The following is a 27325-nucleotide window of genomic DNA, read 5'->3' on the forward strand; positions in this document are numbered from 1 at the left end:
GCTGTAGTTTGGCTTAACTTCTTACTATAAGGACTTGTTATGTCTTTATGTCATGGTAGCTAGTTCCTATCAGAATAAGTAGTCCTAAAAAAATAAATAAATAAAAGGTCAGCAGAAAGGAAGGATGGATTTTCTGATTTAGCCTTGGGAGATCCATACTATGGTGTGTGTGTGTGTGTGTGTGTGTGTGTGTGTGTGTGTGTGTGTGTGTTATGATTAATTTGGAAAAGAACTATCCAAATGAGTGAATATCAGAAGGAGGGACTCCGTGAGAACCCTCTAGCAGACAAATTACTATCATAGTGGAACCCAATAAATTTTCAACATGAGTGGGGCTTCAAACCAGATCTTCAAACCAGTGTCCTGAGCACTACTGTAATTCAGATTCTTCGATCATCACAACATATTGGACATCTCAGAGGACAAATTAATATGTAGCATTTCTATGGAGCAGAAGCCAAACAGATGAAAGCCATCTAGACACTAGAAAATGACCCTAGAACTTTTCTTATCAACTTTGTTTACAAAAGAGAATTAAAAGGATTTACACAAAGGCCAGAGAGTTGAAGCAAGGCAGAATTCATTTCCTATGCAGGTCACACCATTTTTTTTTTTTGAGAATGTGTATTGAAAATGTACAGAAGGTAAAAAGAAAAATGGCTATTTATAAATATTCAAGGAAGATCACACTTCAAACATGGTTTTCACTGTACAATGATGGAAATGTTGTTAATGTGACTGAGCTACACATGGAAAAAAATATGGCTAAAGAGGAAGGTTTCATGAAGAAAACTTGACTTCCAGGATTCTTATAAGAATATTTTAAAAATACCTTTACATCTCAAGAGAAGTAAAAGGAAACCAGAGATGGCCTCTGTAAAAGGAGATGAGGAGGTAAAAGGTGAAAAGGTAGAGGAATACACAAGACCCAAAAAGAAGAGTCAGGATGAACTTATACTGCTAATGTGTTAGACAGAAAACAAGTAAAGGGGTACAAAACAAGGGAACTTAGATTATGTCAAAAGCAAGATGTATTTAATAGAAGAGTTCAAAAGAGCAAATGAAGAATATAAGTTCCAAACATTAGAAATGTTTTGTGAATACAGGAAAAGAATATAAAAAGGCAGGGAGAGGTATTGAAGGTGTACATTTCCTCAGAACCAACTATATGAAACCAGGTATCAAGTACTAATTGTATGAGCCAGGCATTGGTGACTCACATCTGAAATCCAATGTATTCATAAGTCTGATATCTGAGGACTGTAGTTAGAAGCCAACCCTAGCAGACAAATGTGGGACACACTATCATTTCACATTATCCACCAAAAAGCCAGGGCTGAAGGTTTGGCTTAAGTAGCAGAGTGCCAGCCTTGAGAGAAAAATCCAAGCCAGGGAATAAAATCTTGAGTTCAAGTCCTAGTACCAACACAAACATATATTTAATACATGTGTTTTTTTTAACTGTAGATAATGAGCATATGTACATATGGGAGAAAATTATAAAAGAGATATTTACATGTCCAGATAAGATTTTACATCTACAGAGAAAAAGAAAGGAACGTTTTCCTACTTTTAGGTGATAAATGAAATGCTGAAAAATTATGAAAATAAACAAATGAAGGTCCCTATTACTCTGTCTCATCAGTAAATCAACTAATGTGGTACCATCAGGAATTCTGAGGAAAGAGAGTAGCACCTTGGAACCTTAGACATGGCAATGTACTCAGTCACGCAATGCATTTGAAGGCAAGACCCTCCCAGATATTCTCCCAAGGCTTGTTACTGTGCCAAACACAGCACACATCATTGCTAAGCAGTCATGCAAACAGGAAATGCAAAATATTCTACACCAATGTTTACCACCTGAAAGGAGACCTATCCTGTGAATCAGAAAATAGAGCATTCATAAACCATTTTAGCCAAACTTATTGAAATGCATTTCAGCCAACAAAAAAAAAAAAAAGAAAGGAAAAGCTAACTAGTGGTGCCTACCAAGAACTTCTGGCATGAAAGACCCCATGGGAACCGTACTTAAAGAGATGAGTCCAAAGAGTTATTATAAATATAATAATAAAGCTAAATAAAAACATGAATGTCCCAATTCCTAACCTTTGATTATAAGTTCAAAATGTGGTTTGATCAATTCCAAGAAACAGAGGGTTAAGGTCAAAGTGAAGATAACTGGAGACAATGGCACCTTGTCTTGAATAGGGACACATGGAAACCACTTACTGAGCTTGAATAATTAGACCCATACAGGCACAGAATGCTTCTGGGAAACAGAAAGGTAAGGACCAGCATGAATAAAAACATGGCATTTTCATTTCAAAAACTATACAGGATACAATCAGAGAAATGTGTTTCAAAAGAGCAAAAGATATAAAACATGAAGGCTACTAGACAGAACAAAACAACCCAGAAAAAAAAAAGCTCAATGAAGAACAAATGCAACAGTTTTAATAATACCTGCAAGTAGCTTACCTTCCCATTAAAAGGAAAGAATGGTTCAGGTGGTATATTAATTTTTTTTTATTTTTACAAAGAGAGAATCAAAGACAAAGGAAGATGTGTTTCTATTCTGTTTACAAAGGATATATTGAAAACAGGTTAATTCTAGTATTTTAAAAAAGTGTTATTAACTAAATAAAAGCAGAAAGTACAATATTAAAGTTAGAAAAAGTTACATGCAGAACTGAAAAACAAAGTTGGTTGCAAGACTAAAATCTTTAATTGTAAGAAAGGATCCTTTCACATTGTAAGAGGAGCAGAAGATAGTAATAAAATAGCTTAATTATTGTTTCTCAAATTTATTGTGAAATATGTAAAGTAAAAAGCAGTCACAATGCAGAGATAAGATGGAAACACTAAAAACTGACATTTTCCATGGTTGCTTTCAGCAGCTGTAGGAAAATGTACTACTCAATGTGTCCTAGTCTGAACAATAGGACCAACTGGTGGGATCTATGTGTGTGTTGTTTATCTTTTATTATGTATGGTATGTGCAAATTGTTTACAATTTCTAAAGTGTGTGCTTCACTATATGGACTTTGTATGTATGTTTACACTACATACTTGGTGTGGATGATTATGTTATGTATATATTATATACACTATCATACTCAAACATTGCTAAAATATGTATAAACTTGGAAACTGGTAAGACAGTTATCAAAATTGATCACAAAACATTTCCAAACATCTCAAAAATGGTAAAAATTTTGAATGTGAAACAATTATAAGAAGTTAAAAATGTCAAAGAGCTACACAGACACTAGAACTGAGATAAACAATTTTACAATATATAATTTGTGTATGTGATATGTGTGTGGGTGGTTGTGTGTGTGAATGTGTGTTACTACTGGGACTTAATTCCTAGCCTTATGGTCTTGCTTGTCTTTTTTGTTAGGGATGGTGCTTTATCACTTGGGTCAAACCTTCACATCTAGCTTTTTGGTGGTCAATTGGAAGTAAGTGTCTCAAAGACTTTTCATCCCAGTTTGGCTGTAAAACAAGATCTTCAGATTTCAGCTTCCTGTGTAGCTAGCCACCAGCACCCAGCTAACATCACAATATCTTATTAGATATTTAAGCATGTGTTCTAATATTATATTTGATTATCATTCTATAAAGAAAACTTACATAGTAATTTAAGATATGCATACTACAACTACTCCTAGTTACAATTAAGGCAAACACAGCAAATAAAACATTAAGAAATATGTCAATTTTCCAAAACATTAGTTATGCACAATGATATAAACATGATAATTTTCAAATCTTGTCTGAAAGAATTATTTGATGAAATTTATGCTTTTCTGGATGAACACTTCATAGAAATAGAAAATGGGTTTTCTTTAATGTGAAACTTGTACCATAACCAGTAGGAAAACACTAGCAACTCTTTCTACAACCAAGATAACAATGAAATGTTTGCCACTAGCTATTACTGTTATTAAATATTACTTTAAGATATATGCAAATGATAGCAGTTAAACTCTCCAAAAATACTTAGGAGGAAACACCCACAACTAAATTTATATATGGCTGAAGGTGTGTGTGAGTGTGCATGTGCTTGATGAGTCCTGGAGTATGAAATCAGGACATGTGCTCTGACCTTGACTTTTGTTGCTCTACCACTTGGACCATAGTTCGACCTTTTTCAGTGGTTTATTGCCTGGAATGGCCTCAAACGTCAATCCTTAGATTTCAGCTAGGTTTACAGGGATAAGTCACTGGTATTAGGCTAAAGCTGAAGTTTTATAATGCTGAAGCCAAACCCAGGAGATACATTATGGATACATTGCCATCTTGAGCATAACAGGAGAAAATTCTTTAAGAAAATACTGCTACTAATAATAGAAATATTAGAAAATATGGGAGAATATTGAAAGGGTGACATTGATCAAGATATACTGTATTTATAAACTGCTTTAAGTGGCTATTACTTTGTACAACTCCATAAAGATAATTAAAAAAATAAAAAGTAGCAGAAGGAGTTAATATGATAAAATATAATATACACAGGTGAGGAAATAGCACTATGCAATCCTTTAGTTTGTACAATTAACATACACTAGTAAAAGCAAGCAAGAATAAAAAATAGTGGAAAGAAATCACTATCAGAAAATAATAGTTCAATCAATAAGAGAACAAAATATATATTAGCTACATGAAAATTGTGTTTCAAGAATACAAGGATGGTTTAACATTACAAAAATTATTCTTGGTAATTCAATCTTTGTTGTATAAATTGATGTCCAACAAAACATTTAAAGTGCAGGACATCAACCAGGCACCAGTGGCTCATGCCTGTAATCCTAATTATTCCAGAGGCTGACATCTGTGGATCACAGTTCAGGAAAGTCCATGGAACTAATAGCTCCAATTAACCACCAGGAAACTGGAAGTAGCACTGTAGCTCAAAGTGGTAGAGTGTAAAAGTTGAGGTGAAAAAGCTCAGGGACAGTGCTCAGGCCCTGAGTTCAAGCACCATGACTGGCTGACTAAATAAATAAAAATGTACTATATTTCTCTCTTTCTCTCGCTGTCTCTCTCTATATCTCTCTTTCACACACACACACATACACACAGACACACACACAGACACACACACACACACACACACACACACCATCATCAACTAAGAATAGGAGCGAATGTCTTTAGTCTTCTGAAGCTGATCCATCAAACACACATAAGAGAAACATGTATTTAATGAGGGAAATGAAAAACAATTACTCTTTCTAGAAATGAGACAAGAATATCAACTCTTACTACCTATATTTAATATTCTGTTGATGCTATACATGACCAGCAAAATAAGAAAAGGACACAGAATCAGCAAGAAATAACAGTGTCCTTGTTATACAGGCCATAGTAATTTGTGTCAAAAAATGTTCAGTAACCTAAAATTACTAAAACAAGTGAATAAATTTAGCAATGTCACACGATGAAAGGTCAATGTATAAAAGTTAATTTTATTGCTACATTTTTTCAATGAGTAATTAAAATGGATATTTTAAAAATAGCATTCATCATGGCATTTTCTAACAAGAAAATATTTTTGAATGATTTATTAATGGCTAAAACACTCTCGAGGATTGTTAATCAAGGTTAAATAAAGGCAGAATATAATCTAAAGACTGGAAAGCTCAATATTACTGAGACATCAATTGTTCCAAAGTCAATCTATACTTTAAGCATATTCAGTCAAAAATTTGCATCTGTTTTAGTATGTGTTGGAAAACTGACACCGAAATGTGGAAATAGAAAAGACACAGATAGGCCACTGTTTGGCCAAGGATAATGATTTAAATTCATAGTCTCTGATTTTAGGACATTATAAAGTTAAAGCCAAAACAATATGATATTGACATTTGGATAAACATATAGATTAACAGAAATAGAAAGTATCAGCAAAAAGGTAAATCAATGATCAATTGATTACTGACACAGAAACTAAGGTCATTTATTTGGAAAAGGACAGATTGGCTTTGACAGATGGCATTAGATTAACTGGATGATATGAACCTCAATTTTTAACACATATCTGTATATATGTGTATGTATATATGTATATGTGTATATATATGTATGGGTATATCAACAACAAAAAGGCTAAAGTTCTAAAAATTAAAGTAGAAAATATATTAGTTATTTTTATAACCTTTTGTTACTTTCTGTATTTTAGAATATACGTAAAGAATTAGAGCTATAGAATATCAATAAAATGGATATCATTAAAATACAAAACTTTGCTTTGTTGAAAACCACCATTAAAAGCAATAAGAAGACAAGATAAGGGCTTTAGGAAAATATTCTCAGAACACATATCTAACACAGGACACATACCTTGAATACCAAAGGAACTATTAAAATACAGTGTTTAGCTATGACAAATTGTGCTGCGATGAACATTGTTGTACTAGTGGCTCTAGTGTGTTCTTGTTGGTGGTCTTTTGGGTAGGTGCCCAAAAGTGGGGCTGCTGGGTCATAGGGGATTAGTCTTCTGAGGAATCTCCATACCGTTTTCAAGAGTGGCTGAACTAGTTTACATTCCCACCACCAACGAAGTAGGGTTCCCTTTTGGCCACTTCCCCTCATATGGAACCAACCCAGATGCCCCTCAGAAGATGAATGGATCAGGAAAATGTGGTACATATACACAATGGAATTTTATACCTCTATCAGAAAGAATGACATTTCCCCATTCATAAGGAAATGGAAGGACTTGGAAAAAATTATGCTAAGTGAAGTGATCCAGACCCAAAGAAACATGGAGGTTTAGGCTAGTCACAGCAGAGGATCACAATAGCCTAATAGCTATGCCCTTATGAATGCATAAGATGATGCTAAGTGAAATTAACTCCATGTTATGGAAACGACTGTTATATCATTGTTGTAATTACTTTCAACATGCCATGTGAAACTGTAGCTTCTATTGTTGATGATCCTCTTGTATCCCCTTCCTGTGGTTGTACCTGCATTAACACTGTATCTTATCTGAGTACATTGGAAACTGTATATATTGGTATTAGAACTAGGGAAGTGAAAGGGAATATCAAAATCGAGAGACAAAGGATAAAAAGACAAATGACTCCAAAAGCAATACTTGCAAAACCATTTAGTGTAAACCAACTGAACAACTCATGAGGCAAAGGGAAAAGGAGCGGGGGAGGGGGAAATGAGGGAAGAGGTAACAAACAGTATAAGAAATGTACCCAAGGCCTAACATATGAAACTTTTACCTCTCTGTACATCACTTTGGCAATAAATAAGACAAAAATAAAATAAAATACAGTGTTTAGAAGATAATAATTACAACGTTTCAAACAAAACAATAAGCACATTTAAAAAATCACCATCTTCATTCCATCACCGGAGGATTACAATAATAATTGAATTTTACCCTAAACACTTGTTAGAATGTGTGGCATTTGAAAGAAAGAATATGATACAATTGGCAAGCATGTGGAGCTACTCAAATGTTTACAAGATCTATATAGGAAAATAAAATAGACCACTTTGTAAAACAGTGTGGCTGTTTGTTGTATTGTCAGATTTAGAAGCCTACTATGCCATCTTCTGATTCCAATCCTAAAACGTTATCCAAGAAAAACATTTAGATGGGCACTGTGGCTCATTCCTATTATCCTAGCTATTCAGAAGGCCAAGAGCTGAGGACTGAGGTTGTAACATCAGGTAGGGTAGAAAAATCCATGAGACTCTTAGGTCCAACTAAAGAGTAAAATGCTACAAGTGACTCAAATGGTAGAGCACCAGCCTTGAATAAAAAAGCCAAACAAGAGCATATTCCCATCTACTTACTAGCGCGCACACACACACACACACACACACACTCACACACAGTCAAAAAGTGTAACATCTGACCTTTTAATTCAATCCTAAATAATATTTACCTAGGGAAAAATGTAAATTTTTGTCCATAAACATTCAATACAGAAATGTTCATCACAGCTTTATTCATAATAATAAAAATGTAGAAGGAACCAGATGTCCATTAACTGGTAAATGAGCCCCCAAATACAGGTTTATTATATAGCATGATAGCAATAAGAATAAAGAAAAAAACAATGTATACAACAGGAGTAAAACTCAAGAGTGGAGTAAAAACACCCAGAAAGAACTACACATTCTAAGATTATATGGAGGTATATGTATATGCATATATATGCCAAAATATCTAGATGTATATCTGTTTCCATATAGAATTCACACATATTTTAAGAACGTATAATTATGTGTGTGTGTGTGTTTATTCTAGAGAAAAAAGGAATGATGTTTCCTTATATGAAACCCTAGTAATAAAAATTTAATCTACAGTAGAATAATAGTAGTGGTTTCTTATTAGTCTTTTCTCTGTAGGAGCGTAACAATAAGAAGGCATAAGGTGACTTTCTTGAGATAATAATTAACATCTTCTATTTTGCTTGGGAAGGATTTATGAATTACATATACATATGTAAATTATGACAAGATATTTTTATGTTTATGTTCTTATCTTGTGTTCATTGATTAGCAGTTCCTGGTTCCCACTGCTGATTCTTCTGAAACTAATCTTGCTGAATTCCATGGGGATCAAACAATTTATAACTAACAAAGTATAACAAAAATAGTTTTCATAGTGCTTAGGCTTAATGTTCTTCAGAAAAATGCATAAAGCTGCTGAATGAAGTTAAGGGAAGAAGCGAAGTTGACTTATGTTAGAAATCTGAGAAAATGCATACAGAAAGACAAAGAGCATATAAAATAGGAACTGGAGATCTTACATATTCTAGAGTTTTCCAAGACAAAAATGGCTGTACTGCGAAGGACTAAAATAAAGGCAGTGTGGAACACTATTCAATTATCCTTTGGTAACAATTAAGAGTAATACTTACCTACTACATTTATCTTTGGGGACTATCCTGAAGATATGGCTAAAGATATAGATTGTATTCAAACATTTTCTTGGTAGATGTGAGCAAACCTATTTCCTTTGTAATACAATATTATTGTTAGACCCACATCAAAGGAGCTCAGTTTTATTTGGGTACAACAACTTCACACTTTCTTCTAAGACAGGCTACTTTGTTACTTCCAATTCCAATCTCTGTATCTTCCATTCTATTGTCCTGTCTATCTTGTTATTTCTGTCATTCTCTTTAATGAGCTCTGAATCCATTGGTCCAAGTCATTTTACTCGTCATCTCTTTTAGGACACCCCTGCATACCCTCACTTTCCACAGGGAGAGTGAGTGATACTCTTCTGAGATCCCACACATGGAGCATAGGACAATGAAGTTAGATGATACCGGTTACTTAAACGTGCCCTTATCATACCTTCCCCATGGAAATTATAACGGTTTATTTTTCTTGTCTTAATGTCAAGCAAAGATCTGATAACCTGTCAATCACAGTGGTTTGTTTTTCTTTTGAATGGCTAGTAAACTGCATGAATGAGTACATAATTGAGAGACAGTTTTTCTTTTTTTTTCCATTTGCCATCAACTGCATCAGACTATGCTGCTACATCCTGCTCTGTTAAAAAGTCAATAGTAGAAAGTGGAGGTGTTGCTCAAGTAGAAGAGCTCCTGCCTTGAAGGGAAAAGCTGAACAATAGTTTGAGGCCCTGAGTTCAATCTCCTATTTTGGCATTAAAAAAACAAAACAACAACAAAAAAAGAGCTGGTGCTGGTGTGCTGGTGTAATCTGAGCTACTCAGGAGACTGAGATCTGAGGATTGTGATTCAAAGCCACCCTGGGCAGGAAAGTCGGTGACACTCTTATCTCCAGTTAACCACCAGAATGCTGGAAGTGGTGCTGGGGCTCAAGTGGTAGAGAGCTAGCCTTAAGCTGAAGAGCTCAGGGATAGTGCACAGGCCTAGGGTGCAAGCCCCATGACCACCAACAACAACAACAAAAAAGAGAAAACATAAAAATTACACAAATCTCTTCATATGTTTTCTTCGCATTATCCTATTTGCTTACTTACTGCTCTGTCTTTTGACAGAAGACCTTCTTGAGCAGGAATGAGGTTAAATCACCTCATATAAAGAATAATTTTGACAGTAGTACTGATAATAAAGGTGATGAGCCACTGCCCTGTTTTGTCAGACTGAAAGTTTTATGTAGCAAATAAGTGCAGAAGCATCAGAAGTCTGAAAAGGGCAGCAAAAATGAATGTCCTGGAGAGTGACTATGGTATGACACAGCAATGGATGAGGCCAGTGAAAATTTGGAAGGATGGGGATTTCTCTGGACACCTGAGAGGTAGCAGAGACGAACAGGTAAGGGAAGTATCTGTAGTTCGCAGGTCCTTCATACCTGACAGAGAATTGGAGGTACAGGAGTACTGGAACATGTTTAACCTGTGACCAAACTTCTAAGGCCTCTGATCTCATTGTTTTCTTGCCTTGGAGACAGGAATTCCTGTTGAAAAGAGGTTCTGATGCCTTACATGAAATTTTGAGCTAGGTCATGAATACAAAGAATGAGAAAAAGATGTGAGGTAGGGAAGAGAATGAAGTATGGACTTGGGCCAGCATGGCTCAGCGCCACAGGCTCCAAATATCTTGCTGCCTGATGGTCCCATGATGCTTTGCAGAGGGCTGATTAGGAGAGAAACTCCTTCACTTCCGGTGTAATTACTACACCTGATTTCTGCTGTACAGGGACAAGTAAGCCAGGCTCACTGGAGCAGAAGGAGTCTCTAGTGAGGCTCAGGATGAAAGTATTTTTAGGCTGCCATGGTAGGAAGGGCAGACGTAAGCTGAACAAAGCTTATGGGTTGAGCAAGAGACCTGAAGAAGCAGAGAACGGTGCTATGGTTCCATCTATTACTTTAACATTTCTCCAGGAAGCAAAATCTTCTAGAGAGTCTTTATAAACAAACTATTTTTAGCACCCTCAGGGAGTTCCTGTCACCCATCAGGGGTTCTGAACAGAAGAAACTCTTGATGGTATGAGGAAATAAAATAAAAGAATGAAAGGAGAGAGAGAGAAACAAAAGAAAGGCAGGTAAGAGTACAAACTGCTTCCTCTGGCTAACAAAGTTTCACACTTATCAGACTAGACAAGACAAGGGATGTTGGCTGGGATGGGGTGGGGTTGGGGTTGCTTGGCAGTTCCACTAGGTATTTCGCAGGAGATCCAGTTCCCTCACCTCCTCACCCCATTCTCATTCTTGTTAGTTTGTGAGTCAATCACAGTCCCCAGCTCTGAAGCCTGGCTTCAGAAGGACAATCAACTATGTTTCCCTTAATGAGATCCATTCCCTCAGATGCTCCAGTAGAGGTTTTCTCTCCCTCCAAGGCTGGAATTTTGTAGGCCTAGAGAGTCTACTCCAATTAAAATGTTCCAAGCTACACTTTCTTTTTCCTTTCCCTCCCTCCTCTGAATCCCCTATGATGAAAGGCAGTTAATTAACCATGGCCATTGCTTTTACAGTCAGGAAGTAGGAAGAGCTCCCCTCCCCCACACTCTCACACACATCCCATTTCTGCAGTCATTTTTCACCCTGTTGCATGTGGGAACAAAGGCTCAGGCCTGGTGGACACCTTGATAATGGATATTCTTAGGAGGAAGACAAAAAGAAACAGCTCCAGCATGGACAGAAATCTCAATGTCTTGGTGCCTGCCAGACAGATGCTTGGGGTGAGATGTGAAGGTCACTTGCTCGATTTGTATGAGTCAAACTTCATGTGTCAAAGCAAGTCATCCCAACTTTTGGTACGAGCTTGCTTTATAATGTTAGTTTTCTGTAGAGGCTTCAGGTTTTCCCTGAAAAGCTTGACTGATTAGGATTGGACCACCTAGATGGAGGGAAAGGTACTGCAAAAAGACTGGGCCTTATTTGCATCAGGCTTGGGGATTTCCTCTTGACATGGGCAATAGGTTATAGATGGGTTTGTGACTCAAGATGGAAACTCCAATCACTGGTTATTTCCATGCTTAGGGATGAAGGTAGAGACCACTTCTGAGCTTGTGCTCAGTGGCAAAGGCCAATGAGGGCCACAAGTGGAAGGCCCCTTACTGACGAATTTTTGCTCTGGATTGGAGGAAAATAAATAAAACAAAGGGTCCTCTTAGAACTTCAATGGCCTTGCAACCTGGGGCCCCTCTGTACTTAAGAGACTGTATTCTACTTTGGTTTTTAATAACTCTGATACTTTACCACATTACTCCTCTACCTCTTAATTCTTCACCTAGTCAAGAAATGAATCTGTACTCCTAGACTGAATCAGTATACAAGTATGGTATGTATGGATAGTCACAATGAATCCTCCCCCTGGCCAATTAAGACATGCTAATATAAATAAATTAGCAAATAAATATACAATAAAGCCTTAGCAGTAAGATCATCTAGCATCCAGGTACAGTTTTGTTTTTTTTTTTAAGGTGGGCCCAAGAATGATAGGGAAGAAGATGGAAGATGAACATATTAGAGATAAGACTGAAAGTTCTTGTAGCTTCTAACACATAAACTTTGAAGTGTATCAAGCAGGATGCATTATGTGCATAATCTGACCTGTAAAATTGAACAAATATGAATATTTTTTAATTAACGCATTTTCCTCTAAGCCATTCTGTCCTCATACATCAGAACTGGCCTTTGCCACAATGATGATTATTCTTCAATTGTTCTTGGATAGACAGCGTATACAGCCAGACCCCCAGCCCCTCGTTTTTCTCTTCCTTTTATTTTGTCATGAGATAGTATATATTTAAGATGGCTATGTGTACAGCTACCCCATAGAAACACTTGGGTCATCTTTGAAATGTACCTTGGGCGATAGACCAAAGTAAATGTGAAAGTTCCATGTACCACACCTATTTCTAATGGAGTAAGTATAGAAAAGGAGTGGGAGGGGCAGCTGGAAAAAGTGGGGTCTACTTTCTCAAGGAAATGTTAGCAATCAGGGCATCAAATAATGAAGACAAGCTCATTGTAAGTTCACCCAGAGAAGTGAGCATGTGCAGAGGCCACAGGGTGGGCTTCAATCTCTCAGTGAAATATCCTGAAGACCTTGCTCATAATAAGCATGAACATTGTGAATTTGACTGTTCCAGGTTGGTGATGAGAAGATGGCATGATTGGTCCATTACTCAGAATGGAGCCTGTTGTTCTTTATGACTCCATTTGGAGCTACATATGGGTACCTAGGTAACCTACTTAGAGCTTCTCAATGAAACTGCAAGCTTGGACCTGACTATGATGGAGGCAGTGGCCTTGATAAGTTAACCAGCAAACCCAGGTAGAACCTTCCCTGTCTCTCTTATTTATGAAAGAGACTTCCTTAGAACTGGTTTTGCCCAACTGCCTGGTGGTACATTGTGGTGTTTCTCTTCTCCTGACCCTGCTATCAGTCTAGAGAGGGAACTATAATGTGTTTGTCAGATGCACATCTCTCCTTTCCATGGCTAGTGCATGCTGAACTTAATCAGAGCTACACTGGCCATTAAGTGATGGACATTCAGTTTTGCATATCTTAATTAAGCAAGAAAAGAGGACTCATAGAACTTCTAGCCTGAAGAAAGTGTAGAGATTGTTAGAAAAAAATAAAAATCCCACAAAAAAGAAATATCAAGGATAGAAGGTAAACAGAGTTGAATCCAAGAACCTATGAATTTCATTCCCAAGGGTGCATACCTTGGGGGAAAAAGTAGGAAAGAAACCTTTCTGAGATTCCTTCAACATCTGGCCAGGGAAAGGAGCTCAGTGTCTAAATTAAAGTGCATTATCTCCAGAGGTGGCTGCCGATGTTGGTGTGGAGCCAGGCAGCTTATTATTTTCTATTGAAGCCCACAATTTGAGTTCAGCAGCAAAAGTCACTGTGGACCCACTGCTGAGGCCAATTAGATCTACAGTACTTGTAAAGCTGGTCTCAATTTTATCAGTGTCCGACTGATTTCAATAGCATAATTTGATATAGCAATCGCATAGAGAAGGCTTTACAACAGACAGCCAGCAGCACTGGATGCCTTTCCAGTTCCAATTTTCCACTTGCTATGATACATGTTAATATCCATTCTTATATTATAATCTAAAAAGTATTTGGAACAGAGACTTTCCAATTCCATTCTCTCTTTCTCCATAAAGGAGATGTATTATTGCAATTTTTTTTCTGGTTTATAGGCGGGGAATGGAGAATGGAGATAGAGCTTAAGTCAGTTGAGAAGGATTGATCAGAAATGAGAGAGGCTCCTAGTTAAAAACCAGATGCATGAACATCCTATTTCCAAATTTTCCTGTTTGAAACTTTGTATATATCTTTCTAGCCCTCACAGAATAAAGTGGCTTGGTGTGATTTGGGCCCTTATTACACCACCTTGGCCATTGTCTCTCCTGCTTTCTCTGTGCTCACACTGATTTCTTGGATTGTTAGTGAACCAGCTCCTTTATTCAAAACCTTTGGACAGAGTTGCTGCTTCTTTCCTGAAAAGTATATACTGAAGATGGCATTCCCTGGCTCTTCTTCTAGCTGACCTCTATTCACTTCTGCATGAGAAAAATGTAAGTTTCTGTTTTTCATTCTCAGTAAAGTTACCACTCATTGAGATATCTTAATAAGCTGCTTAATGAATACCTCTTTCAGCAGATCATAAACTCTACAAGGGCAAGAATCATGTTGGTCTTACACACCACTGTTTCCAAAATGGAAAGCAAATATTCTTAATGTACCCATGAGGTTGAGATTGGAAAGTTGACAGTTCTCGGCTTGCTAGAGCAGAAAAATCCACAAGATTCCTACTCATAGAAAGAGGCTAGAAGATTTGGTATGCTTTGTTGTTTCAACTCTGATGGAAAGTCTAAAATAGTCTGATCACTGTCCAGGAATGTTTGGGCAGAAATTGAGACCCTATCTAAAAAATAAGCAGCACAACAAGGTCTTGGTGGCATGGCTTGGTTGTAGAGCACCTGGCTTTGCAAGTTATGAAATTGTAAGTTCAAATTCCAGAACTAGTTAAAAAAAAGAGAAAGAAATTGAAAGAAATAGAGGAATCTTAACAACTGTAGGAAGCATTTCCAATTCCACTTTTACATTTGAGCAAGTTGAGTATTTCACTGGGTATGATATGAGACATGTTAATGTCTATTCTTACATTTATTCTCTAAAATGCTTTGTGAAGAATCGAAGCATCATTTCAGCACAAGTTTAATTTCCAGCTGCCTCATTTTCAACATGCATAAGAAACCTAGAGGGTTTCTCAGTTCTGCTTTCAAAGTATTAAGTAACATTACTAAGCATGCTCACATATCAAAGAACCACAACTCAACATCATGATTGTTTACTCCAAGGTGAATTATTTTACTGGAGACTTTAGAAAAGGAGCCCTAGGAAATGATTGTTATTTGTAAGTTAAGGCTTTCCCCTCTGGGAGGAAGAAGGGTAGCCATGACCAAGACACTGTCTACCCACAACTCTCAGGTTTCTACTGTTAGGATCCCACTCTGTAGCCTCAGACAGTGGCATCGGGTACACAGTGACACTGGCTACCACCATCTGCCTGTTAGTATAGCTCTCCCTGCTCTCCCCCTGCTCATACAACAGAACTTCAGCATCCCAAGGAAGAGATTCTCAGGAATTTATGACTCAATCAACTCACCCAAAAGGAGCATAAATGGGATTAGTTTTAATATTGTTAAGTTGCAAAAATACAGGCATATGTGCATGCCAAAGCGAAAATGTACGCAATCAAAAGGGGAAAACATATGGGCACCCATATGGCGAAAAGCGGATTGCTAGACCTTCCTACACTTCTCATTTACAACAAGAACCAAAGTTAGTGAACATAAATTTGCTTTGCAAAAATGTGAGAGGAACAGCTTGTTTGCCCATAACTGTTCCACTGAGCAAGATATGTATAACCTTGCTTTCTCATTTCAGACACCTCTTTCTCACACTCTGGGGATTAATTAGGCTCTAAACATGACTCCAGATTAGAAACTAGAATCCAGGCTGCCTTATAGAGAGACAAAGGAGTGGTAGCAAGGCTAGGTGATGCATTCGGTCAATGGATAGGCAGTTCCTATTAGTGCTTGGAACTTGTACTTGAGGTACCTTAGGAAAACAATGAGGTAGGTAGTTCTCATCAGGTTTGTTTTAATTGAGGCAGAGGAATAGCAGAGACCCATGGCAGACAATGGCCTACCTGTGACTTTAATTTGGAGGCTTTGCACCTGTCAGAACAATACTGAGTTGGAATGGGAAAATGTCTGGATACAGAAAGGTGGGCGCTGAGGAAGGAAGGAAAATGAGCACGAGCAATGTCCATGGCTATTGATTACCCTTAGATGCCAGTAACACTCACTGTACCTGATCCAACCTCCAGCCGTCGGGCCATCTTTGTATAGCCAAAAAAAAATTCCAATTTGACAAGTCTGGATCTGGGTTTCTTTTACAGATCCACAATGTTATTAAGCTGTGAATTATCTGTCATTGCTTAAACTTTCCATCTGTTTCCTTGCCCATGGCACAGGCAGAATATTCCTTCTCTGACCTATTTCACAGAACTGTCACAAACTCACTTGAGACAATGTGTGTAGAAATATATTGAACTACAAATTTCTGCATAAGCACAGGTAGCAATTTGTTTGCTTTACATATCATTCCTGTTTGATTTTGAAATAATTATTGATTTGTAAGAAATTACGAAAATAATAGTCATCTACACATGTACCTATCATACAGTTTCTCAAGTGGTGGTATTTTATATAAGGTAAAAATGTACATAACTATAAACACATATTAAATACATATGATTAAATATACCAACACAGAAATGGGTTTATATAGATTTGATGTAATATATATGAATATGAAATACATAAATATGATAAAATACAGAAAATGAAAAAGTATATATTCATAGTAATATTCATATTGTGAGTATACTGTGAAGCTTACTCGGACTTTTACTGGGTATGCATGTGCTTATTTTTCATGTTTTTGAGCATCTTTGAGCATATTTCTATGACATTTCATCATGTATATAGATTTGTGTAACTCCTACATCAGTCAAGATATTGACTGCTGAAGGACAGAAGGGTTCTTTCTAAACTTGGCTAGCACAAATGAAACAAGTACATCATCCCAATTCTCAGGCAACTCGCAGAAGCATTAAGTTACTAAGTAAAATGATCCCGGTTTGTCAAGGGAAAGAGACAAGGCAGAAATGGAATAAAGACTAATACTTAGCATTCTTCTCTTGTGACTGTAGAGCACTGAGTTAAAGTGCACAAACCATTCAACTGTATGGTACTGGGGTTGGATCCAGTGAGCACTCTTCAGAATGTACATCCCTACATCCCAGGCTAAGTGTGGGCTTCAGAGACTGCATTTGATCAATGTGTGACACAACTGTAAGTTAAAGGAATTGCTGTTTTCAGCAACAGGGCTCAGTTCCTACCCATGCACTACTACTACTTCTTTTTTTCAATCTTTAAAATAATCCAATGATGTTGGCTAGTTCTGGTTTGCAGACAAGGGATACGAAGGGTTTTCCAAGTTTCCCCACTTGTTGACAAGTCAGCCCAGATTTCAAATTTAGACCTGTAAGACTTTGAAACGCCTGTACATCTGATGTGTGAACACTACCATCCAAATAGGATCGACACCTCAATTTTGGGTGGCAAGGGCATAGCAGTTTGTTGAAAAATTCTTCTTAGGAATTTCTAGCAACAGTCAAAGGCTGTGATAGAAATGGTCCTGTGTTTCCCATCCTCAACACTGGACAGAGTGAATGTGAGATATAATTCCCCTTCCAGCTCAGCATCATGGAGGATGATTTGCTAGCACTTACCATCTAGTCCAGCAAAGTTCACTCCTACAGCAACTGCGGAGTTATCCTCCCCCTGCCCCCCCCCCCCGCCGCCCCTGAGCTGGCCTTCATCACACAGTTGACACCTTATCCTGAGAAAAACACCCCCCACCCATCTCTACTACTTCTTACGTAGAACTGTTTGATTTGGTTAAAGAGTCTTTTAATCAGAAGAAAGGGGACAGGTAAAAGAAGTAGGAAGAATTGACTATCAGCAATCTGACTGGTGGGAAGTAAGGAAATCTGAAGAATTATGAGATAAACACATAGGAGAATTTAAATGTTGCTAGGGCTATATTCCTAGTTACCTCAGTCCCCAGACACAGACATGATTTACATGTTGATATTCCATTACAAAACTGAGGCTAAATGGCGTTCACTAGACTGAAGGAAACTGAAGGAAAGTGGTGTACAGGTTTGAACTGCTTCCATTAAAAATGACTCAAGTCATTACATAAAGGAATCAGCTGCGGTTACCTAGAAAATTTACTTCTGCAAAATAATTCATTCACATGCTCCCTGAGGTACTGTTGTGTGAGCAGACTGTCTGAGCAACTCACTCACAGGTGAATGACTGTCATCTTGAAATCTCAGTAGAAGGGAGACAGAAGACTTTATGATGTTCTCCACACATCTGGCCTTCCCAAATATGTCACTGGAAATGGGGGCAGATGTGGAAGTTATTAGATTACTATGGCATGAAGAAAGAAAGACAGCCCTCTTCAGAACAGGAGAAGCCTGCACAAACTCTCTTTACCACCCCAATCTCTATAACTGTTTCCAAACCACGCTGGTTGCCCAGAAAAATATCTACCTTTGAGTTTATACCACAGTAGATTTCTCTTTTGTTCTTCAGGAAGATATCAGAAAATATGTCTTGAAACCTATCTAATTCACAATGAGTTCCAAATATACTGGATACTTGCCAACCCACAGTGCCTGCTTGTTTTGAGACCTGCCTACTTTTCCCTGCAGAAATCTCTTTGAGGCTGCAGCTCAAGAGTCTATCATTACCCTTGTTTGCTGAGCTGCAGGTCACTGGGTGTAGATTTCTATGCATGTGGAAGTTGTGAATGAGGGCTCCATTCCCCAGCATATTCATAGGAACATGTGTTTTTTGTTGTTTGTTTTTGTTTTTGGCCTGGTCCTTGAACTCAGGGCCTGAGTACTGTCCCTGGCTTCTTTTTGCTCAAAGCTAGCACTCTGCCACTTGAGTCACAGTGCCACTTCTGGCAGTTTTCTATACATGTGGTGCTGAGGAATCGAACCCAGGGCTTCATATATATGAGGCAAGCACTCTTGCCACTAGGCCACATTCCCAGCCCAAGGAACATGTGTTTTTAAGATGCTGTTTTCTGCTACTGAAAAATAAGCATAGCTTTTTGTTTTGTTTTGCTTTTTGTGCTCAGCCTGGGGCTTGAACTTACAGATCGGGCATTATCTCTGAGCATTTGTGCTGGAGGCTAGTGTTCTACCACTTGAGCTTCAGCTCCAATTCTGGCTTTTTGGTGGTTAACTGGAAATAAGACTCTCATAGACTTTTCTGCCTAGGCTAACTGTGAACTATGATCTTCAGATCTCAGCCTCCTGAATAGTTAGATTATTGGTTTGAGCCATTGGTGTATGGAACTACAGTCTTTGAAATGGAAAGAACAGTAATATAGTGAAATGCTTGGTGTTCTTCATGTCGACTGAACATCACCTAATGTTTATTTCTGGAACCCTTTTCCAAGCATTTTATATATATCCTGTGAAAAATCCACTTTTCATCAGAAGTGAGGTAAGTGTCCTCTGGCATTGTCATTTCTAGTAATCCTTGCACACTTTCAACATTACAAAGGAAAATGGGGGTTAGTGATTCACTCAGAGATCAGAAATGTAGGTCCACATTTGGAATTTTGAGATTCAAAACCTCCAGGAGGTTTCTTTGGGGGGTCTTTGTTTTCATGAGAATTTGAAGCCACAAGACAAAGGGACTTCAAAGGAAGAAAGCAGTGAAAGGACTATTTACATTATGGGAATGGCCCTTTGTTTTGTATCTTCCCTAACAGTTTTAAACTTTTGCCAGTGAACCCTTACTTGAAACCTTTCACTTTCAAATTATCATTTCACATTTAGATCTTACTTCTATATTTCAAGCTGTATTTTTTCTGTGTTTTCAACTATCTTTTTTTATTCAGAGATTCCTTATTATTTCTGACCCAACAAAGCATACTAATAATATGCTCTAGTATAACAATGGATTTATGTATTCATTTATTTTGATTCCTCAGTATAATTTCTAGTAGTTGAGGAAATGTACTCAGACCTTCTTTGCAAACCACAAATGTGATTATTGTTCTTCCTCTTTAACCAACTTTTCATTGAAGTACTTTTTTTTTCCTACATGAGAATCTTGTTGATTCATTTCCTCTTACAAAGATCCCTATATATTTAAGCCATATACTTTAAATATTGCATTAGCATTCTGGAAACACAGTTGTCCAGTAAGTTAAACTCTCTCATGTAATCCTGCTGGAATTTCCAAGGAAATGCCATTGCAGCTTTTACTTATTATTCCTCCATCAGAAATTAGCCAACATGTTTTTCTAAAAATGCTGCAAGTTTTATTAGCTGTTCTTTTGAAAACTGTTAGAATAACTCCCAGAGTTCAAGAGGGATAGAAACATGTTTCTAACACAAAAAAATAATAAAATACATATTTTAAACTTGCAAACTCTCCAGGTTTCAAAGCTTTTCAGTGTTTGGAAACAGTGCTTTGGGTTGAAATGTTTAAATGTCATGCAGAGCACTAGAGAAAAGACAATGTGGAAATGAAAGAACACTGGAGTGAAGGCCAGAGATGAGGAGACAAAGGAAGTTTAGAATATAGCAGGGTCCATGGGATTTAAAGAGGAACAGGATCATTTAAATTTAGAATTTGCTTGGCTTTTTTTCACGGCTGAATGGCAACTATCACATTGTATCACCGATTGGGAATATGAATGAATAAGACGTTCTTCTCTTTCTTTTTCTCTTTTTCTTCTTTTTCTCTTTCTTTCTCTCTCTCTTTCTTTCTTATTTATTTACTTACTTAGTTACTTAATTATTTATTTATATTTAGGTCGGTAGTGGGGCTTGAACTCTGGGCCTGGGTACTGTCCCTAGCTATTCTGTACAAGGTTAGCAATCTGCCACTTAAGCCACAGCACCACTTCTGGTTTTCTGGTGGTTAGTTGGAGATAAGAGTCTCATGACTTTCCTGCCCAGGCTGGCTTTGAACCTTGATCCTCAGATCTCAGCCTGCTGAGTAGCTAGGACTAAAGGTATGAGCCACCAGCACCTGGCTTAAGACCTTCTTTGAAAAGTGAAAAAATTAACACTGTAGCATGAGAGAGTATTGCTTTAAAATATGCAGAGTCAAACTCTCACATGAAATATTTCTAGGCTTAGAGAACTATGTCTTTAGGATCAAATAAGTATATTCTGGGATTTCAAACATTTATAAATACATTTGACTTTAGCAAATACATAAAAGCTGATCTGATATTTAAAGGTGTTTTATGTATAAATGAACCTGAGGCTATGACTCTGGGAAAATGCAAGTCATGGTCCACATGCAATTACTATGCTTATATTAAAGTTGAGCTTAGTGAAGCTCTTCATATATTTGAATAATGTTAGTGTGTGTGTGTGTGTATGTGTACGTAGAGAGTATATATATATATATATGTAGGCGGAAAGAGAGAGAGAGACTGAGAGAGAGAGAAACTGTGAGAGAGACAGAGACGAGGAGACAGTGTGTGAGTCCTAGAGTTTGAACTCAGGGCGCTATTTCTGAACTATTTTGTTCAAGGCTAGGTCTCTACTGCTTGAGTGACCACTCCAGCATTTTTGGTGGTTAATTGGAAGTAAGAGTCTCAAACTTTCGTGTCTGGGCTCGCTTTAAGCTCCAATCCCCAGATCTCAACTACTTGACTAGCTAGGATTATAGGCACGAGCCACTGACCACCAGCTTTCAATAACATTTTATAATATTGAAATGCTCAGCTTCAATATCTATGGTCATTTTTTAATGGATGAGTTATGGTTCTCCTCTTGTTGATTGACTGATTGATCTGCTGACATTGGAGATTGAACTCAGGGCCTGGCACTTGCTAAGCAAACGCTTAATGTCTTTCAATAAAGAGTGTTCAGTAGATTTATCAGTATTATCTTCCCCTATTAAAAGTCATGAGCAGAAATTTATGTTCTCAGTTTGTGCGGGATTGAAATGAAAGCTGAGTGCTGCTCCTTTAACAAATCCAAGTTTCTCTTCTGATGTTGATCACTTAAGTGAAAAGAAGTCCGGGCGATTCTTTCCCACATGTCTATGCTTATATTTCAAATTTTGTTAAAATTTACTTTAGACACAATACCATTAATTTTAGTGTGCAGTGGTATTAGTTTTGACTAATTTATATATGTATATATCATATATTTCATCTCATTTAGTAGCACAAATGAGTTTCAGTTCAACAAGTTTTGACTAATATTAACATCAATGCAACCACTATGTCACTCAAAATATATAATTGTATCAAATTCTTTGTACCCCTTTGTAATGTAATTATTTACTTGGCTTTTGTCATTTTTTCCTGATCTTCAATTTTATTTGATTTGGAGGATCTAGGTCTTAAACCACATGATCCTTGAAATCTCAGCCTCCTGAATAGTGAAGATTATAGGCATGTGTCATGAGCACCTAACAATCACTATTTCTTACTAATGGCTTTTAGCTTTGATGAAGCTGTCATAGATTGAAATACATTCTCCCTAAACAGAATGAGCACCCTGAAGTCCTCATTCTTAGGCCCTTAGATTGTGACTATGTTTTAAAATAGGGCATACAGAGGTAATGAAGTTCACAAAAGGTCATTAACATAAACACAGTGTGACTTGTGTTCCTATAAAAAGGGGGAAATTCAGACATAAACAAAGACTGTAATGGAATATGAATGCAGAGATCAGGATCATTTGTCTACAAATGAAGAAATGCCAGACATTGCTGACAAGTCACCAGAAGCCAGAGCAAATGCATCCAATGTGTTCTCCCTGCAACACCTTCATCTTGCACTTGTAGCCTCCAGAAACTGGAAGAAATGCATCTCCTGTTATTTAAATCACACAAAATTTTTGACATTTGGTTATGGCAGTTCTGCAAACTAGTGGGAAATTTTCACTTTTCTTTGTTTCATTGTTAGAGCTTTTCGTGTCCTAGCAGATCTTTACCTTTTTTCAAGGTTACTAAGAATTATTCCATGTTTTCATTTAATCTACATTATTTTACCTCACTCACAGTCACAGAGCTTTCTATTCACTGGGTATCAGAATTGGACTTTGTAATGCCTGGGGGAACATTTGTTTCTTGAATGATTTCCAGAATTAATCAGAGCTTCTAGCAGTGGTGTAAATGTATCAAATGGCTCTGTTCCCATCTCCGTCAAGATTTACTTGGAAGAAATTTGATTTCCAAAGAGACAAGGGCAATGCCCTTATGGCTTCCCCCTACTAAGTTGGAGTTGATTATAACTGATGTTTAATACTAATTACTGAGTGCCCAGCAGCAAAGTCATACCCAGGTTTGCATCCCCATCTCCATTGTCCTTCTTTTACTCAGGTGAAATATGTTTGCCTGGTCCAATAGGTGTGACTCTGGATAAATGTCCTGAAGTACGGGGGTCTGTTTCCTCCTGCCTGGCAATGATGCCAAATTTCCCAATGGCCCCATATACAAAATAGGCACACATACCCCATCTGAGACATAATGTCTTCACTGCAAGTTATTTGCCTGTTTTTCTGTTCCTCAGTATCCAAGACAAATTCCTTCTAAAATCACAGAAAGAACTAAGTAGGTGATTCAGTAGAATTCTTCTATTAATTCTTCTGGCTTTTTAAAATTAAATTCTCAGCACCTAATGGCAATTGCCTGTGAGATTTTCATGGACACATTCAATATGTACATGCATGCACACATACACATACTGATGTTTTCTCATTCCTGAAGTTCTCTTTACACCAGAGCCAAGCACTTCACAAACTCACTCTGGAAACTTCAACCAGGTGTCAAAGCTTACCCTTGACTGACAGGTGTCTCCATGTCACAGTTGGCTCTGGTCTGCCAATAGCCAGACACAGAAGGGTCACACTGCTTCCCTCATTCACTGTGACATCTGAAGAGATGTTCATGATCTGAGGAGGAACTGAAAGGAAACACAACAGAATAGAATCATTAAGAATGGTTCTCTGCACTTTCTTGAAGAATTAGACTACAAAATGCTGAATGCTGGATGCTGCATGATGTTTTTCTCAGAGATCAATTTCAAGGATATGACAGCATCTGTAGCTCACTTCTGATGACAAAGCTCTCCCTCATTCTTGAGCCCCATTAAAGAAAGTGGTATGCATCTGTGTGAAGAGTGGGGGACCAGATTACTGAAAATGGTACTGACTTTGTTGACAGACATGCAAAATCTAAAGGAAAACATGAAGTGTTCCATGAATTCCTCTTTATTGACAGGCTATTACTTCCTTTGAGTAGAACCATTAGCTTAATGGACAACCAAGAAGAATCTCCAGTCACAATCCTCTTTCCTAGATCTCACTCAAAAAGTCAAGCACATGGAATCAGTCACGACAATTCCAAATGCTTTGAGCTTGCATAGATTGTTCCATCCTGAAATTCTTTCCTTCTCATTTCCATACCTAAAAATTCTTAGCTAGGAACTGGTGGTTCACGCTTGTAATTCTAGCTTTCATCAGGCTGAAATCTGTGAGTCCCAGTTCAAAGCTATCCCAGGCAGAAAAGTCCACATGACAGAAAAGAAAACAATGGAAGTAAAAGTATGGTCATTTGTTAGAGCATCAGACTTGATTAACAAAGCCAAGTGAGAACTCAAGGCTCTGAGTTCAAGCCCCAGTACAGACACATAAAAGAGAACATTTTTACTCACTACATAAAACACATCCTTTGAATCCCAGTAGAACTTTCTCTTAAGTTCTTTATCTATAGTTATTCGCTTTCTTTCTTGGCCCAATCAACAAGCACAGAAGTCACGGATAGTATTGTCAACACAACATGTTTCATGATGTAATGATGGAATTGTGTTTTATAAGCTCAAAAGCTCACTTTATAAGCTCAAAAGATTCAGAGTTTGACATGCATTTGGTGCATCTAAACTAGTAGACAACAAGGCTTAGTATCAATACTTTCCCTGTGACTATGGAGTGAACTTAGGGCTGTACTGAGAGCCACTGTCTACCATTGTGAGGAGGAATGAAAGCTCCAAAATCAAACTTCAATACACAGATTCTACTGGATGAGAAAACACTTTTGCACTACCGCAAGAGTTGAATCCATTTAAGCAGCACTATCATAAGCTGGATATCACAGGTGGCATAAACTGTATTCTAGTGGTTAGAGGCAAGGCTCTCAATCTATCTAGACCATGGTTTGAATCTTAGCTGAACTTCTCACCTTGCTATAGGTTCTTCAACAGCAAACTACCTTCACCTCTTTGAGCCTTGGCATCTTTATCTGCCAACTGTAGACATTGCCAGTAGCTGAACTCAATGTGATATGAGGTTGAAATGGAATCTGCCAAGTGCCAGACATAAGGTAAGTTCCTAATAAGATTTGGTTTCTAAGACTACAATGATAGTAATGATGATGATGATGATGATGATGATGATGATGATGATGATGACGACGACAATGGCTCTTATTATGATAGCAACAACAATAACATTTTACAGTTCTTACTGCCCAGGGCCAAGTCTGTGCTTCATTGGCACCACAGAGCCTGAAAGGAACCTTACAACCTACCTGTATTACTTCCATGCTTTATCAATGGCACTTAAAGCTCAGTCCAGGAGAAAAACCCAGATTTATTTTCAAGTTTTCCTTTTCCATTGTTCTGAATGAATTTCATACTGGTTTCTATTTAGACAACTACTACAGCCTTCCTCTAGGACTTCTGCCTGGTCTCTGAATTTTTTCTTTGTTGCTCTAATTTACTCCTTAGATGTGGCTACTATAATCTATGATATAATAATCTAAAGCAAATTGTTCCTTTACTGATACCTGTAGGTCATCATGACTCTCTGGTATAACACATAAACTGCCCTGACCAGAGCCCTTCATAAGCTAATCCTACCTCATTGGCTAGCCTAATTCCAGTTCCTGGTCTACAAAGCCCAGTGCACATTGGGTCAGGAGCATAGGCTCTTCACTGCTGTGTTTCTCCCACTACTTTGAATCCCTACCTATAAGTATGGAATCACCTTTCAAAGAACACTCCATTGTCATTTCTCCTCAGTAGTTTTCTCTTCCCTCTCTCACATCTTGGAACCAACAACCTAGCTACATCTTATTCCAACCTGACTCAGGAAGGAGATCTAGCATGTGGCATTATTGTGACTGTTTTGGTACCTGGCTCTTTCTGTAGATAGCATGATGCTTGAGGACAAGTACGAAACACACACACACACACACACACACACACACACACACACACACACACTCTCTATTTTCTCCCATATTGATTCAAAGTGTGGGAAGTATATGTGGATAAAACCATGCAAACTCTGTACTAGCGGCTCATATCTGTAGTTCTAGGTATACAGAAATATAAGATCTGAGATCACAGGTCAGAAGTTTAAGAACAGCCAGTCTGGGCAGCAAAGTTCATGAGTACTTGTCTCCGAAACAGCCAGTGAAAAGAGGGGCTAGAGGTGTGGCTCAAGTGGTAGAGTGCCAGCTGAGGAAGCATTATAACACAAATTTATACCCTAGTACCATTAAAAAAAATATTTCTTACCAGCTATGCATAGGACAAGGGCCTTATATCTAAAATATACTTACAGCTCAAAACCTTAACCCCCCCCCAGCAATAAACACTCAAAGAAACACCAACCAAATTAATAAATGGGCTAAAGACTTAAACACAGACTTCTCAGAAGAAGAAAGAATGGCCAACTGACAGCGGAAGAAATGTTTAACATATCTGGCTATACAAGAAATGCAAATAAAACCAACATTGGGATTCCACCTCATACCAGTTAGAATGGCTATTATCAAAGACACAAACAATATCAAATGCTGGTAGGGATGTGGCCCAAAGGGAAATCTATTATACTGTTGGAGGAAATGCAAACTTGTTTAACCACTCTGGAAAGCAGTATGGAGATTCCTCAAAAATTAAATATAGAATTTCCCTATGACCCAGAAATTCTATTCTTGGGCATGTATTTAATAGACCATAAACAAGGCATATTAAAGCTACCAGCACAACCATGATCAATGCAGCACTGTTTACGATAACCAAAATATGGAATCACCCTAGATGCCAATCAGCTGATGAATTGATGACAAATTATGTACATATATATTCATATATATATATATGAATTCTGTGCTTCCATCAGAAGGAATGATGCCATATATTTCCTAAGGAAATAGAAAAACTTGAAAATAATTATATTA

At 37.6% G+C, this 27325-nt stretch overlaps 1 protein-coding gene across 3 annotated transcripts in view; it reads right to left on the minus strand.

The window, feature by feature from the left end:
• Nucleotides 1-27325, minus strand: part of Opcml (opioid binding protein/cell adhesion molecule like) — a 543033-nt gene that overhangs the window by 88580 nt on the left and 427128 nt on the right. For all 3 annotated transcript variants that reach the window (XM_048343635.1, XM_048343634.1, XM_048343636.1), the window contains exon 3: nucleotides 23919-24044. In XM_048343635.1, the coding sequence (XP_048199592.1) occupies nucleotides 23919-24044 (126 nt within the window). The remainder of the gene's footprint in view (nucleotides 1-23918; nucleotides 24045-27325) is intronic.

This window comes from Perognathus longimembris, chromosome 3 (genome assembly GCF_023159225.1).
Source record: "Perognathus longimembris pacificus isolate PPM17 chromosome 3, ASM2315922v1, whole genome shotgun sequence".
NCBI classification, from domain to species: domain Eukaryota; kingdom Metazoa; phylum Chordata; class Mammalia; order Rodentia; family Heteromyidae; genus Perognathus; species Perognathus longimembris.